At 38.9% G+C, this 13,831-nt stretch overlaps 1 protein-coding gene across 1 annotated transcript in view; it reads left to right on the top strand.

Moving 5' to 3' along the window:
* The first annotated feature begins 4,619 nt into the window (after positions 1-4,619).
* LOC306997024 (NACHT, LRR and PYD domains-containing protein 3-like) overlaps positions 4,620-13,831 on the top strand; it is a 33,635-nt gene continuing 24,423 nt past the window's right edge. The window contains exons 1-7 of the mRNA XM_079610013.1: positions 4,620-5,021; positions 5,334-5,428; positions 5,755-5,868; positions 6,131-6,244; positions 6,527-6,622; positions 6,699-8,498; positions 9,394-9,564. Of these exons, the coding sequence (XP_079466139.1) occupies positions 5,379-5,428; positions 5,755-5,868; positions 6,131-6,244; positions 6,527-6,622; positions 6,699-8,498; positions 9,394-9,564 (2,345 nt within the window). The 5' untranslated portion in view covers positions 4,620-5,021; positions 5,334-5,378. The remainder of the gene's footprint in view (positions 5,022-5,333; positions 5,429-5,754; positions 5,869-6,130; positions 6,245-6,526; positions 6,623-6,698; positions 8,499-9,393; positions 9,565-13,831) is intronic.

Genomic DNA, 13,831 nt, shown 5'->3' with positions numbered 1-13,831 from the left:
AAGGTAAATTGTTAAAAGAGATAAATTACTTAATAAGCTGTATGCATTACTTTGCAAGATATCAGGCTCAACTTAAACAATATTTTTTTAGTCTTGTAAAACAAAATGACAAACAATGTATTCACAAGTTTAATGATTTATTAAACCAGCACCAGAGCAACAAGTGCAAAATAAAATAAAAAGTTCAGTAGCTTAAACTTGTTGACATTCAAAATTAAAGTGCAAAATTTGCACAGGATGTTTAATGGATGCTATTTGCACTGCACTGAATGAAACATCCAAAACAAAAGCAGCTGAATAAAACTACAGCTTCACTAGCTTGGTAAATGTATACAAATAAATAGAATCAAAATCTCTTTAACTGTTTAGTTAGTGCAAATATAACTTCAAAATCAATGCACAATAAAACAATAAAACAGCTGAAATTTAGCAAAAACTAAAAAAGCAATAGCTTTACTGCTTAAGATATTCAAAATAACAGGATTTAGCTCTTTTCAATGCTTTGCTTTGGTGGATAATATTTAACATCCAACACAGAAACAGATCAAATAAAACACGAGCTTCTCTACAAACAAACTGAAATTTAACATCCTGTTTAACAATTTAACATATCAATCTCAGTCTTGAGCATCAGTGGAAGGTTCTTGCATAGGAAAGCAAGCATCTCTGCTCTCTCAGCCGTCAGTCTGTTTCGCTTTTCATCCAAGATAAAGGAAACTGTGCTGAAGAGTGCATGGTGCACAGAGGTATCTCAAGGCAGCAACAGCAAGGCCAGGAAAGCGCTGGCGGTTTACTTCCCAGTATTTGTATGGGTCGTGTGTGACAAGGATTGTTTCCTCTGTAAAAAATCCATGCATTTGGACAGCAGTGCTGGAGCAGCTTGCTGCACCACCAGGTTCCTCACGCTCCTCCCGAATTCGATCAAATTCTTTCATGAAATTGCTACTGCTGCTCTTACTTCTGCATGGAGCTACTGCTGCTTCAAGTTCTGCCCGGGAGGCTTTTTCTGGTGGCTCTGAAATATTTGATGCCTCTGCCTCATCATCTGTGGTGGTGGTCCTCAAGTCTTCCTCCAGTTTTTTGGCCAGTGCATCTTTACCATTCTCTGCAGACTCTGCACTAGTAAAGAATCTGAAAAAGATACATACATACATAAGTTACATAGTACATCATACCAACCAGATGGTAGCACATTTATCATTTAAATCTGACATCGAAGTTAATCTATAGTGCACATGTACTATGTTGTTTAATATTCATATTCTCAGTTCTATTAAAAGTAATTTTACATCATGCGTTGTATGCGTTTTATTTATTTATTAAAAAAAAATGTTTGAATGTTCGCCAGTTCCTGCCTCCTTCCCATAACATCTGAACTGTGTTACAGTCAGCTATACATATGGCATCTGTGTAATAATAATATATTTATTTATTACATGGCTTGGTTGAATTCTAATGTAGAATGTGGTGACCGCTGGTGCTGCTAAGTATAACCAGAGACAATTTATATGGAAAATAAAAAAAAAATTACCTAGACCCACCCACACATTGTGTTGTAAATATTAATAATAGGATGAATTTGAGCATATAATATTGGAAAATTATTTGAATATTATATCAAATAAGAGATGGAATTTGAATAGTATTATAGATGAAGATTGACAGCCCCATCACTTAGGCTACATATAAAATAATTATTAATTCACCCCTATCACCTAAATATAAAATAATTATTAATTGTTTACAGTCTTACCTGTCTTTGTATCTTGGGTCCAGCAGGGTTGAAAATGCAAACAGAGGTTCATCTTCAACTGTACTGAAGCGTTTATCGATAGCTTCTAGGAGGGTCTTTTTCATAGTTTTAATCCCAGAGTCGGCATCGGTTTCCATGGAGAGGACACGTTTGAGAACAGTGACACTTGGGATTACATCAGCAGCAGAGGCAGTGGCTGAGCTCACCTTCCTAGTAAACTCCTCAAACGGTTCGAGGCAGGTCTTTGTTTTTTCAAGCAATGCCCACTGGTTTGCCGTGAGTGTTGTGGGTAGGTCATGGTCCTGCAACATAGGCTGACAGAACTCGCTTCTGTTCCAGCAGACTCTCTATCATGAAGTAGGTGCTATTCCACCTCGTTCGCACGTCTTGTTGGAGGCGTTTTGGTTCCATGTTCATTTCGAGCTGTATATCTTGTAGCCGGGAATATGCCAGTGGAGAGTGTTTAAAATGCCCAACTATGTGTCTCCCACCTGCAACAGCATCACTCACACTGCGTTGTGAGAGAAGTCCCTCGTTTACAACAAGCTGCATTGTGTGAGCAACGCATCCTAGACTGCGAACTCCCATGAGGTCCATTGCTCTTTTCATGTTACTGGCGTTGTCTCGAAGAAAAACGTGGACTCTGCTCAGCGGGATCTGCCACTTGTCAAGCATTTCCTTTAGAGTAGCTGCAATCGCGTTGCTGGTGTGTGACCCGCGAAAGTTTGCTGCATTTAACATGGCACTTTTGTGCACAAAATTCACGTCCAACCAGTGTGCCGTTAAACTTAAAAGTGATATGGGAGACACGTCAGAGCTCCAGATATCCGTTGTAAAACTCAGTACTGTGGCATCTTTCATTTGTTCGGATATGTGTTTGCATATTTTTTTGTACAATTCAGGTAGAGCAGTCTCGGATAAATATTTCCGTTTCACCATATCGTACCGTGGCTCTAGATGGTTTATTAGGAGTCGGAAGCCCTTGTTCTCAACGACGGACAGCGGTTGCCCATCCATAACAATGAAATTCAGTATGCTTTCAGTGATTTTTGTTGCTTTCACACTACCGTGTGGAAATGTCTGCTTTCTTTCCGTTGTCTATCCTTAAAGCGCCGGCATCTCCATAAACTTTTATATCGACTAGCAGATCGGGGCAATTGTCGCCGATACCCGATCTAGAATTTTATTCAGTATCGACCCCGATACCCGATACAAATATCGGATCGGCGCATCCCTAGTATAACTTTACATCTGAGGCGTTTAAAGACTCCATTTGTCCATTTTAGTTATTTCTAAAGAAACATGACAATGTATAAAAGGCTTCATTACCTTGTATCTTACGTTATGGCCCCGTAGAAGCAGTTTTTGTAAAAATCGGCTAACGATTGCGTCATAACCACTCGACTCTGTCGCACAGTCGAGAAATTACCGTATAGACAGGCGGAGAAGCTCGCTGGCAATCGGGGAGACGTGGAGACATAAAGTCTGATAAAGTCAAGGGAGAAGCCCATAGAGTGATAAAGTTTCTCCCGCTGCTAGCTCATGGACAGCTAATGCTCACGCTCTCCGTCTCTGCGAGATTCGGAAGGGGATGATTCAGATTTCTCTCGCCACAGCTACTAGAAGACTGACAGCTGTCAGACAGTTTGCTCACGTCACATCTACGTCGTGAGTGCTTCTAACTGACTTCACTTTTCTCCGTTGAAGTCTATGGGGTCGCTGTGTCCATTTCTTTTACTGTCTATGTTCCTAACGGGGTTTAATACTTTTTCTCTTGTTCGGTGCAGAGCTTTATATGACTCTGGTTTGGCGGGTGTGTCGAAAATGTCAGCCCAATCAGCAGCAACATGTATATAAACCACGCGGTATTAAAGAGGCAGTTCACAGTAAAGTCGTTTACAAATGTGTCCGCTGCAGCTCGGTATACGCAACAATTGAAGATATTAGAAGACATGTTTGTCTTTTCATCCCGAAATACGATGCAAATGTTGGATCACAATAATTAGTTTTTTTTTTAAAATCCCTTCACTCAATGGATGTTCTCTTTTATTCTGGACAGCAAGGGCAGTGACTGTAACATCGAGCGTATTTTTCAGTATACGTATACAGATTCCATTCTGAAATCCTTCTCAGCTGCCGTAGTTGCAACTCTTGCGTCATCAGAACAGGTGCACCAACTTTTTGTCAGGCCTGAACGCAGTCCTGGTTGAATCTTGTCGTATAACATATTATTTAACAATGAATTCACGTTCTTTTTGCAATTTTTATAATTCTACATAGGCTATGTATGTAAAAAAATGTTTTACAAATAATTCTCTCAAATGTCACAATTTATGCAAGACTTACAAGCAGCAACAACAACATTGTTTTTACAATTTACAATGCAAGTCAATAGAAATGTTCAACTTTATGACATTGTCCAGTACACTTCATCAAATATAACACTATAAAACCTGTAAAATATGTCGGTAGTGATTGCCTATTGGTTCTAGATCAGGGTTGCTGACAGTAACATTAAATCAACCCTAACTGAATAAGATTGTGTACTAAATTAAAGAAATTATTGCTGTCCCTGCTTGTCTCTTCGGATAAAAGAAATCTGCTCAATATTGACGATCATCTATCCGCTCGCTCGTGAGAGACAGATCTGCATATCAGGTCCTTATAGTTGCTGCGTTCAAAATAGCCTGTACGGGCAGATCGTTCACATGTTTGTTAAAAAGTCTTGTAGGTTTTGCAAGTCCGCATCTTTTTTTATTTTTGGCTAATTATCACCATATTGTGGTGCGTGTCTATTTTTCTTATGCGTCAGCCCAGAATGGCTAATGTTGGTTAGGTTGCTTGTCATATAAGAACATATTTTTTGTCTACCTGATTTAATGCGGGTGCGGTTCGGGACACGGTGTTTATGTCAAATGGGTCGGGCACGGAATTAAATTGGTTCTGCTATATTTTACATATATTTATCACTGCTATATTCTGTTTAGTTGCTACTGAGCGGGTTTACCAAACAGAACCCGTGCACGTGCAAGGCTGTGAGCGCGCCCGTAACGTGACACCATCATTGTTTTGCGCGTAAAAAGTGAAAGTACATGATCAGAGTTGATGTTTCACCATTTGAACAGCCAGAATCGATCATATACTGAGTATCAAATGCAAAGTGTTTCATGGACACCTTCACAAAAGCTAAGACACGAATTTACGTGTAACTACTGGATAGAAACGGCGGTGGTTTTTTTGAATCTGAATGTGATCAACGTTGATCAAGGTGAGTGTTCAGGTCTCGAGACGGTTTACAGGTGACTTCCGCATTTAGGCCAATATTAGCCTATTTCCCCTAAAGGACATACTATTTATTTATTATGTATTTATTTTGTTTGATTGATACTTTTAATTTTAAAGCAAAACATGGTTTCATTGTTGTGTGTTGTCTGTGGTTTATTTAGCATTTGTGTTAATATACGACTAACATTGTGTGTTTGAGTGAACGCCGCGTCTCATGATCCTGTTTCTCTGAATCTCAGGTTCCGTTCAGATTAATTATTGTGAATTATTGTGTTTGTTTGTCATTTCCATTCAGAGTCAGTGGTGAAGATCAGATTCTGTTTCAACTGTTCAGCTCATCATGGATGAAACTCAAACATCCAGAGATGAAGATTTGTATCCAGGATGCAGGTATTTTGAATAAACTTCAGATTAAATCATCTTTAAATGATAGGCAAGAAGATGTTTTTAAGTTAAAAAAATATATATTTTATTGAAAACAATTAGACCAGCCAGTCTTTTAATTAAAATACTTTTTAATAACTTATATTAAAATATTATTTTAATGTATGTACTATGTATGTAGTGTTACTCACACATGAGACTAAGAGCACTTAGTTCATTTTACAATTTTGTTTTTATCAACATTTTGAAAATAAAAAATTTAAGGATAAATTAATATGTGATTTTTAAATACAGTAATTCAATGCATTAACTTTAATCTATTTATGTTATAGTTCAGTTCATCAGAAGAGATCAGAACCAGAGTCCAGCTGTGTGTCTATGAGGAGTGACGCGTCTCTGGATCATCTAATAAATTTTAAGAGTGAAGATACACAGACTGATCTCAGGTATTTAATTTCTATACAAATATGATTATAGTATGGTATTTTATATTATCAGAACATTATCAGTAATATGAGATATGAGAAATTATTTTTGGACATTGCTTACAGTTATTTTTTATGTGTAGCTAATATTTTAATGTATGTACTGTTACTCACACATGTGAGACGTGTATGAGAGAGAGCACTTAGTTCATTTTAAATTAATATGTGATTTTTGAATACAGTAATTCTTCAATGCATTAACTTTAATCTATTTATGTTATAGTTCAGTTCATCAGAAGAGATCAGAACCAGAGTCCAGCTGTGTGTCTATGAGGAGTGACGCGTCTATGGATAATATAATAGATTTTAAGAGTGGAGATACACAACATGATATCAGGTATTTAATTTCTATAAAAATATGATAATAGTATAGCATTTTATATTATCAGAACATTATCAGTAATATATTCTACAAGATATAAACAATGTACAAGAAGAATGTTTTAATGTAATATTTTTATGCATACAATATAGTGTTGCTCACACAGAGAGACATCTGTAAATTAACTTATTTCAATGTACAATTTTTGGAATAATAGTGTAAATATTGTTTTATTGATAAATGGATATGCAATATGTTGAATATGGCAAATATGTTTAACTGTAAACTCTGTTATAGTTCAGTTCATCAGAAGAGATCAGAGCCAGAGTCCAGCTGTGTGTCTATGAGTCGGCCAGTAGATTTTAAGAGTGAAGATGCACAACATGATCTCAGGTATTACATTTCAACAAAATATATGATTAAAAAAAGACATTGTGTTTATTAATACTGTGGTATTTTAATTTTACAGCCATGAAGTCCTCAACAGGTTTAGATCAAATCTGATGAAGAAGTTTGAGAGTCTGTATGAGGGAACAGCACAGCGGGGAAACCCAACACTCCTGAATGAGATTTACACAGAGCTCTACATCACAGAGACTGAGAGTGGAGAGATCAGTAATGAACATGAGGTGAGACAGATTGAGACACAATCCAGGAGAGCAGCAACAGAGGACACACCGATCAAATGCAATGACATCTTTAGACCTTTACCTGGACAAGACAAACCCATCAGAACTGTGCTGACAAAGGGAGTCGCTGGCATTGGAAAAACAGTCTCTGTGCAGAAGTTCATCCTGGACTGGGCTGAAGAGAACGAGAATCAGGACGTCCAGCTCATATTTCCTCTTCCTTTCAGAGAGATCAATCTGATGAAGGACAAAACACTCAGTCTTTCAGATCTTCTTCATGTCTTTTTCCCTGAAACTAAAGAAATGGAAATATCCAGTGACAAATATAAAGTGTTGTTCATCTTTGATGGTCTGGATGAGTGTCGTCTTCCCTTACATTTTAAAAAGAATGAGACGTTACGAGATGCAAACAAAAAGAAATCAGTGGACGAGCTGTTGACGAACCTCATCGTGGGGAATCTGCTTCCCTCGTCTCTCATCTGGATCACCTCCAGACCAGCAGCAGCCGATCTCGTCCCCTCTGAGTGTGTCCATCGAGTGACAGAGGTACGAGGCTTCAATGATCCACAGAAGGAGGAATACTTCAGGAAGAGAGTCAGTGATCAGAGTCTGGCTGACAGGATCATCACACACCTGAAGTCCTCAAGGAGTCTCTACATCATGTGCCACATCCCCGTGTTCTGCTGGATCTCAGCCACTGTTCTGGAGAAGATGTTGAGCGAAGCAGAGACTGGAGAGATTCCCAAGACTCTCACTCAGATGTACACACACTTCCTGATCCTTCAGACCAACATCAAACATGAGAAGGACTATGAGAAGATTGTGACCGATGAAGACATGATCCTCAAACTGGGGAAAGTGGCTTTTCGGCAGCTTGTGAAAGGCAATGTGATCTTCTATAAAGAAGACCTGAGAGAGTGTGGCATTGATGTGACAGAAGCATCAGTTTACTCAGGATTGTGCACTCAGATCTTCAGAGAGGAGTTTGGCTGGTATCAGGGGAAAGTCTTCTGCTTTGTTCATCTGAGCGTTCAGGAACATCTAGCGGCTCTATATGTGCATCTCTCCTGTACAATCAACAACATAAATGTGTTTGACTCAATCACCAAACAGAAGCGGTCTAAAGTCAAGGACTGGTTTCAGCTCATGTTTAAACATGTGTCATTATCTGCGCTGCATCAGAGAGCTGTGGATGAGGCTCTACAGAGTAAAAATGGACGTCTGGATCTTTTCCTGCGGTTTCTTCTGGGTCTGTCAGTAAAGTCTCATCAGATTCTCCTACAAAGACTAATGAAACAGAAAAGAAGATCTGACAGCAATGAGGAAACCGTTGAGTTAGTCAAGGAGAAGATCAGGACCATCGACTCTCCAGAGAAATCCATCAATCTGTTCCACTGTCTGAATGAACTGGGTGATCGTTCACTAGTGGAGGAAATACAACAGTATCTGAAATCTGGAACAGTAAAGAAAGCCAAACTCTCTTCATCTCAGTGGTCAGCTGTAGTCTTTGTGTTGTTGACATCAGAGGAGAAGCTGGACAAGTTTGATATTAATGATTTTGTCGGAAGAGACGATAAAACTGAACAACTAAATGTTCTCCGGAAGCTGCTTCCTGTGATTAAAGAATCCAGATCAGTTCAGTAAGTATCAATCAGAACAATCAGTTCACTGTTAAAACATCAGGAAAATAAAAGTTCATGAATCTTCAGTGCTGCAGATGTTGTCTAGAGTTCAGTGGTCAGTGTTTGATGCGTTTCCTAAACTGAAATTCCTTCAGGCATTCAAACAAAGTCAGAAAATTTGTGTATGAATAAATAATTCAGGTTTATTAGTTGAATGTTCTTGCATTATAAAGAAGGAATTTAAATATTTAAAAGAAATGAAGACCAAGCAAACAACTGGAGAAACAGCTCATTTATCAAGTAGCTCAAATCTCCTAAAAACATTTGATGTATGGTTTACACAGCAGTCATACATTTACATTTTACTATTAGATGGACAATTAAACATTTACTTGATGTTTTGATGAAAGTTAAACATTTTAATTTTACTGTGAGATGGACAAAATCACTGAGTGTGAAATTAGTGGTTCTCTAGTAAAGTGCAGATTTAATGTGTAGCAACGACTCTTACATAACAAAAAATAGCAATGTACAATGAGACATTTAAGATTATTTACAAGTCATTACTTTTACAAATATTTGAAATATAATTTAAAAAATGTATTGATATGAATATTTGTCTATTTATGTACCAGTATTAATCAGTTGTGTGTACTGTGTATCTATTTTGACGTGCCTTTCTGCAGCGTGTAATTGGCCATCGGTCCTCTCAGCAGCAAGAAAAACTAAACTTGTATTTAATTATGTATAGCCTCAAGAGCGCTTCCTTTACAATCATTATAAAGCTGTCACTCATCTCAGTTCACAATCTCACAGTTACATTATATAGGACACTTTCTCTTTAATAATGGATTCACTGCTAAACTGATCTGATCTGAACTGAGAGTGAAGTGTGTGTCATTGTTCTCTACAGGTTGAGTAATTGTGATCTCACTGATGAAGGTTTTGCTGCTCTGACTTCAGCTCTGAGATCAAACCCTGAACACCTGAGAGTACTGAATCTGTCTGGGAATAAAATAGGAGAATCAGTGAATCTGCTGTCTGGTGTCCTACAGAATCCTCTCTGTAAACTGGAGAAACTGTGGTAAGATCATATTTGACTCTCACACATGAATTACAGTGTAAAGTATATTTGAAGTGTTCAGCCTCTTTCTGCTGCTGTGAGTTCAGATTATTGAGCTGTAAATGATTGAACACATGAGCTGATCCTCAATAACATGAAACTGCAGGACTGAGAGTCACACTGAAATACACACTTTCACACACAATCAAGTCAACATTTCAGTGTCTTGACTTTAAACAGACTCGAGCTCAACACAGTCAGAACTGAGAAATGAAGAACATGCTGGATTCATTCTTACTGTTAATTATGATCATCTTTCTGCATTGACACTTTCTAAAGTATTGTTTTTAATAAAAAAAAGTAAAAAACAAACAAACAAAAAAAACACTAATTGACACACCATACATATTGCATAGTATAGATCTAAGTAACAGTAAAACTAACTTATGTTATGAATAGTCTAATTTATTAAAGCAGATTTTGCACAAGACTGAATTTTAATATAGTGCAAATAAGAGATTATTTTTCCTGATTGAATGATACTTTAGATGTTTTATGATCTTGTTTTGTGACATTTTAGATCTCAATCTAATGATCCATCAAACATATTAATTTGTGCTTTAAGTTTGAACTTTCTCTTTAATAATGGATTCACTGCTAAACTGATCTGATCTGAACTGAGAGTGAAGTGTGTCATTGTTCTCTACAGGTTGAGGGATTGTGATCTCACAGATGAAGGTTTTGCTGCTCTGACTTCAGCTCTGAGATCAAACCCTGAACACCTGAGACCTGATATATTGACATTAATTTTTTTCTATTTATCCTGTAATTGACCCTTCACAGGGAGCTTGATTGACAGGTGATCTGACCAATCATACTTCGTCATCCGCCATTTTGTCCGACAAAGCAGTCAGGAGAGTTAGTAGAACATGGGAGGATTTGAACTTGAAAAATTGAGTGTACTGACGCCTTTCCACAGTTAAAACAACATTTCTCCTGATGTTTATTTGATGCTATAAATGAACTAGAAGGAAGAGATGATCGGTTCACAAGCAGCTTTAACTGAGGCTCTACAGCGATCTGTCAGGCACATTAAAGAGCCACAAAATGGTATTTATTGTTTAAATTTCTTTTAAAAAATGACCAAATTTGAAAGGTGAGACTTTGTTTAATATCAAAAGTAACCTGGTCTGTCAGCGTGTTGTCAGTGTCCTCTCTGCTCCGCGATCAGTGTTGGGCAAGTTACTTTTAAAAAGTAATTAGTTACAGTTACTAGTTTCTTCTTCAAAAAATAACTAAATTAGTTACTCAGTTACAAATTTTAAAAGTAACAAGTTACTTAAGAAAGTAACTATTGCGTTACTTTCAAGTAAAATTAAATTTTAAATGCTCAAATGTGACCCCACCTCTACCCCTCTTTAACGGAACTTAAAATACATTTGCATGTTCAATTATTTATGATAAATCTGAATATTATAATGAAATGGACACTTAATACAATACATTATTAACAGAAACATGAAACATTGTACACACATCTAAAAAAATTTTTTTTTGCTGTGGGACAAAGTGAGACTAGCCTCAAATCAAATGCCATGTATGTAGATATTATGTTTATATTTACATTTACATTTATTCATTTAGCAGACGCTTTTATCCAAAGCGAATTACAAATGAGAAACAATAGAAGCAATTAAACTAGCAGTAGGACAACAGTATGTAAGTGCTATGACCCTTCACAGTACAATCCAACGTACAGTACTTTTTTTTTTAGAATAGAGAAGAGTGTTAGTATTACTGGATTAAATGCTGCCGAAAAAGATACGTCTTCAGCAATTTCTTAAAAATGGGTACGGACTCAGCGGCTCTGGCTGAGTTAGGCAGATCATTCCACCAGTAGGGAACAGTCATGGTAAAGGTCCGAGAAAGAGATTTTGTGCCTCTTTGAGATGGCACCACAAGACGGCGCTCGCTTGCAGAGCGCAAGTTTCTGGATGGCACATAAGTCTGAAGTAATGAGTTCAGGTATGAGGGTGCAGTGCCAGTGGTTGTTCTGTAGGCAAACGTCAGTGACTTGAATTTGATGCGAGCGGCAATCGGCAACCAGTGCAATTTTGTTAGGAGAGGAGTGACGTGTGCTCTCTTCGGCTCGTTGAAGACCACTCTAGCTGCAGCATTCTGGATCAGTTGCAGAGATTTGACAGTGCAAGCTGGGAGACCAGCCAGGAGAGCATTACAATAGTCCAGTCTGGATAGAACAAGCGCCTGAACAAGCAGTTGTGTAGCATGCTCTGATAGGAAGGGCCTGATCCTTCTGATGTTGTACAAGGCAAATCTGCATGACCGGGCAGTGCTAGCAATGTGATCTGTGAAATTCAATTAGTCGTCAATTACAACTCCAAGGTTCCTGGCTGATCTTGATGGAGTTATGGATGACGAGCCTAGCTGAATGGTGAAGTTGTGATTAAGTGCTGGGTTAGCCGGGATTACGAGTAGCTCTGTCTTCGCAAGGTTTAGTTGAAGGTGGTGGTCCTTCATCCAGCCAGAAATGTCTGTCAGGCAGGCTGAGATGCGAGCGGCTACCGTCGGATCATCCGGCTGGAATGAGAGGTAGAGTTGTGTGTCATCAGCGTAGCAGTGGTAGGAAAAGCCATGTTTCTGAATCACAGATCCTAGTGATGGCATGTAGATGGAGAAGAGAATGGTCCAAGCACTGAGCCCTGAGGCACACCAGTAGCTAGATGTTGGGTCTTAGACGCCTCACCCCTCCACGACACCCTAAAGGACCTACCCGAGAGATAAGACTTGAACCACTGGAGTGCAGTTCCCGAGATTCCCTTCATCTTTAGGATTGACAGGAGGATCTGGTGGTTAACTGTGTCAAAGGCAGCAGACAGATCCAGCAGGATGAGAACTGAGGACTTGGAAGCAGCTCTTGCCAATCTCAGAGCTTCAATTACTGAGAGCAGAGCAGTCTCAGTCGAGTGTCTGCTTTTGAAGCCAGACTGATTGCTGTCCAAGAGGTTGTTCTGCGTAAGAAAGGAGGAGATCTGGTTGAAAACAACTCGTTCAAGTGTTTTTGCGACGAAAGGAAGAAGAGATACCGGTCTGTAATTATCTAGATGTGCTGGATTTAGAGTGGGTTTCTTAAGAAGTGGGGTTACCCGAGCCTGCTTGAATGCTGTGGGAAATGTACCAGTGTGAAGAGATGTGTTTATGATGTGTGTGAGTGTGGGTATAACAGAGGAAGAAATAGCTTGAAGTAGGTTAGTGGGAATGGGATCAAGCAGACAGGTAGTAGGGCGACTGGAAAGAAGGAGTTTGGAGACTTCTGTCTCTGAAAGCAAGGAGAAGGAAGGTAGAATGTGTGTGTTACCTGGTAAAATGTGTGTGTTAGTTTGTGGATTGGTAAATTGGCCGCTGATGGTGGTAGTTTTGTTTATGAAGAATGAGGCAAAATCATCAGCTGTTTGGGTAGATGAAGGAGGAGGAGGAGGAGGGTTAAGAAGGGAGGAGAAGGTTTTGAAAAGCATGCGAGAGTCAGAAGAATTGTTAATTTTGTTGTGATAGTAAGTAATTTTAGCAGTAGATATGTTAGCTGAGAAGGAAGAGAGGAGGGATTGATAAAGATCAAGGTCAGAATGATCTTTGGATTTGCGCCACTTCCTCTCTGCACCCTCTAGCACGATGTTCACGGAGAACATCAGATAACCAGGGGGCAGAGGGAGTGGGGCGGGCTGGCCTGGAGGAAAGCGGGCAGAAGTTGTCCAAGCAGGATGTTAGAGTGGAGAAAAGAGTATCAGTGGCACTGTTAGTATCTAGTGCTGAGAGCTGGTCTGGTGGAGGAAGTGTGGATGAGACCAAAGAGGATAGGCGAGAGGGTGAGAGTGAGCGTAGGTTCCGCCGAAAGGTGACCTGTGGAGGAGTGCGTGTTGTATTCTGGGGCAGGTTGAGGTTGAGAGTGAGGAGGAAGTGATCTGAGGTGTGCAGTGGAGTGACAAGAGTATGGTCAGTGGAGCAGTAGCGTGTGTAAATAAGGTCCAATTTGTTACCTGATTTGTGAGTAGCCGCAGTCGATACTCGTTTGAGGTCGAATGAGGCAAGCAGAGTGTGGAAATCAGTAGCTTGAGGTTTTTCAAGGTGGATGTTGAAGTCTCCAAGAACTATATAGTGGATCAATGCAAATAACACAATAGATGTTTTGGAACATTTTTATATTCAGTTCCTTTAATTTCTTGAAGGAAAAAGTAATGTCTATACTTCCATTTAGAGAAGGCTACTTTTGGAT

Source organism: Phoxinus phoxinus, assembly GCF_949152265.1.
Source record: "Phoxinus phoxinus genome assembly, chromosome: 4".
Classification (NCBI taxonomy): domain Eukaryota; kingdom Metazoa; phylum Chordata; class Actinopteri; order Cypriniformes; family Leuciscidae; genus Phoxinus; species Phoxinus phoxinus.
This window is presented reverse-complemented; position numbering and strand designations above follow the sequence as displayed.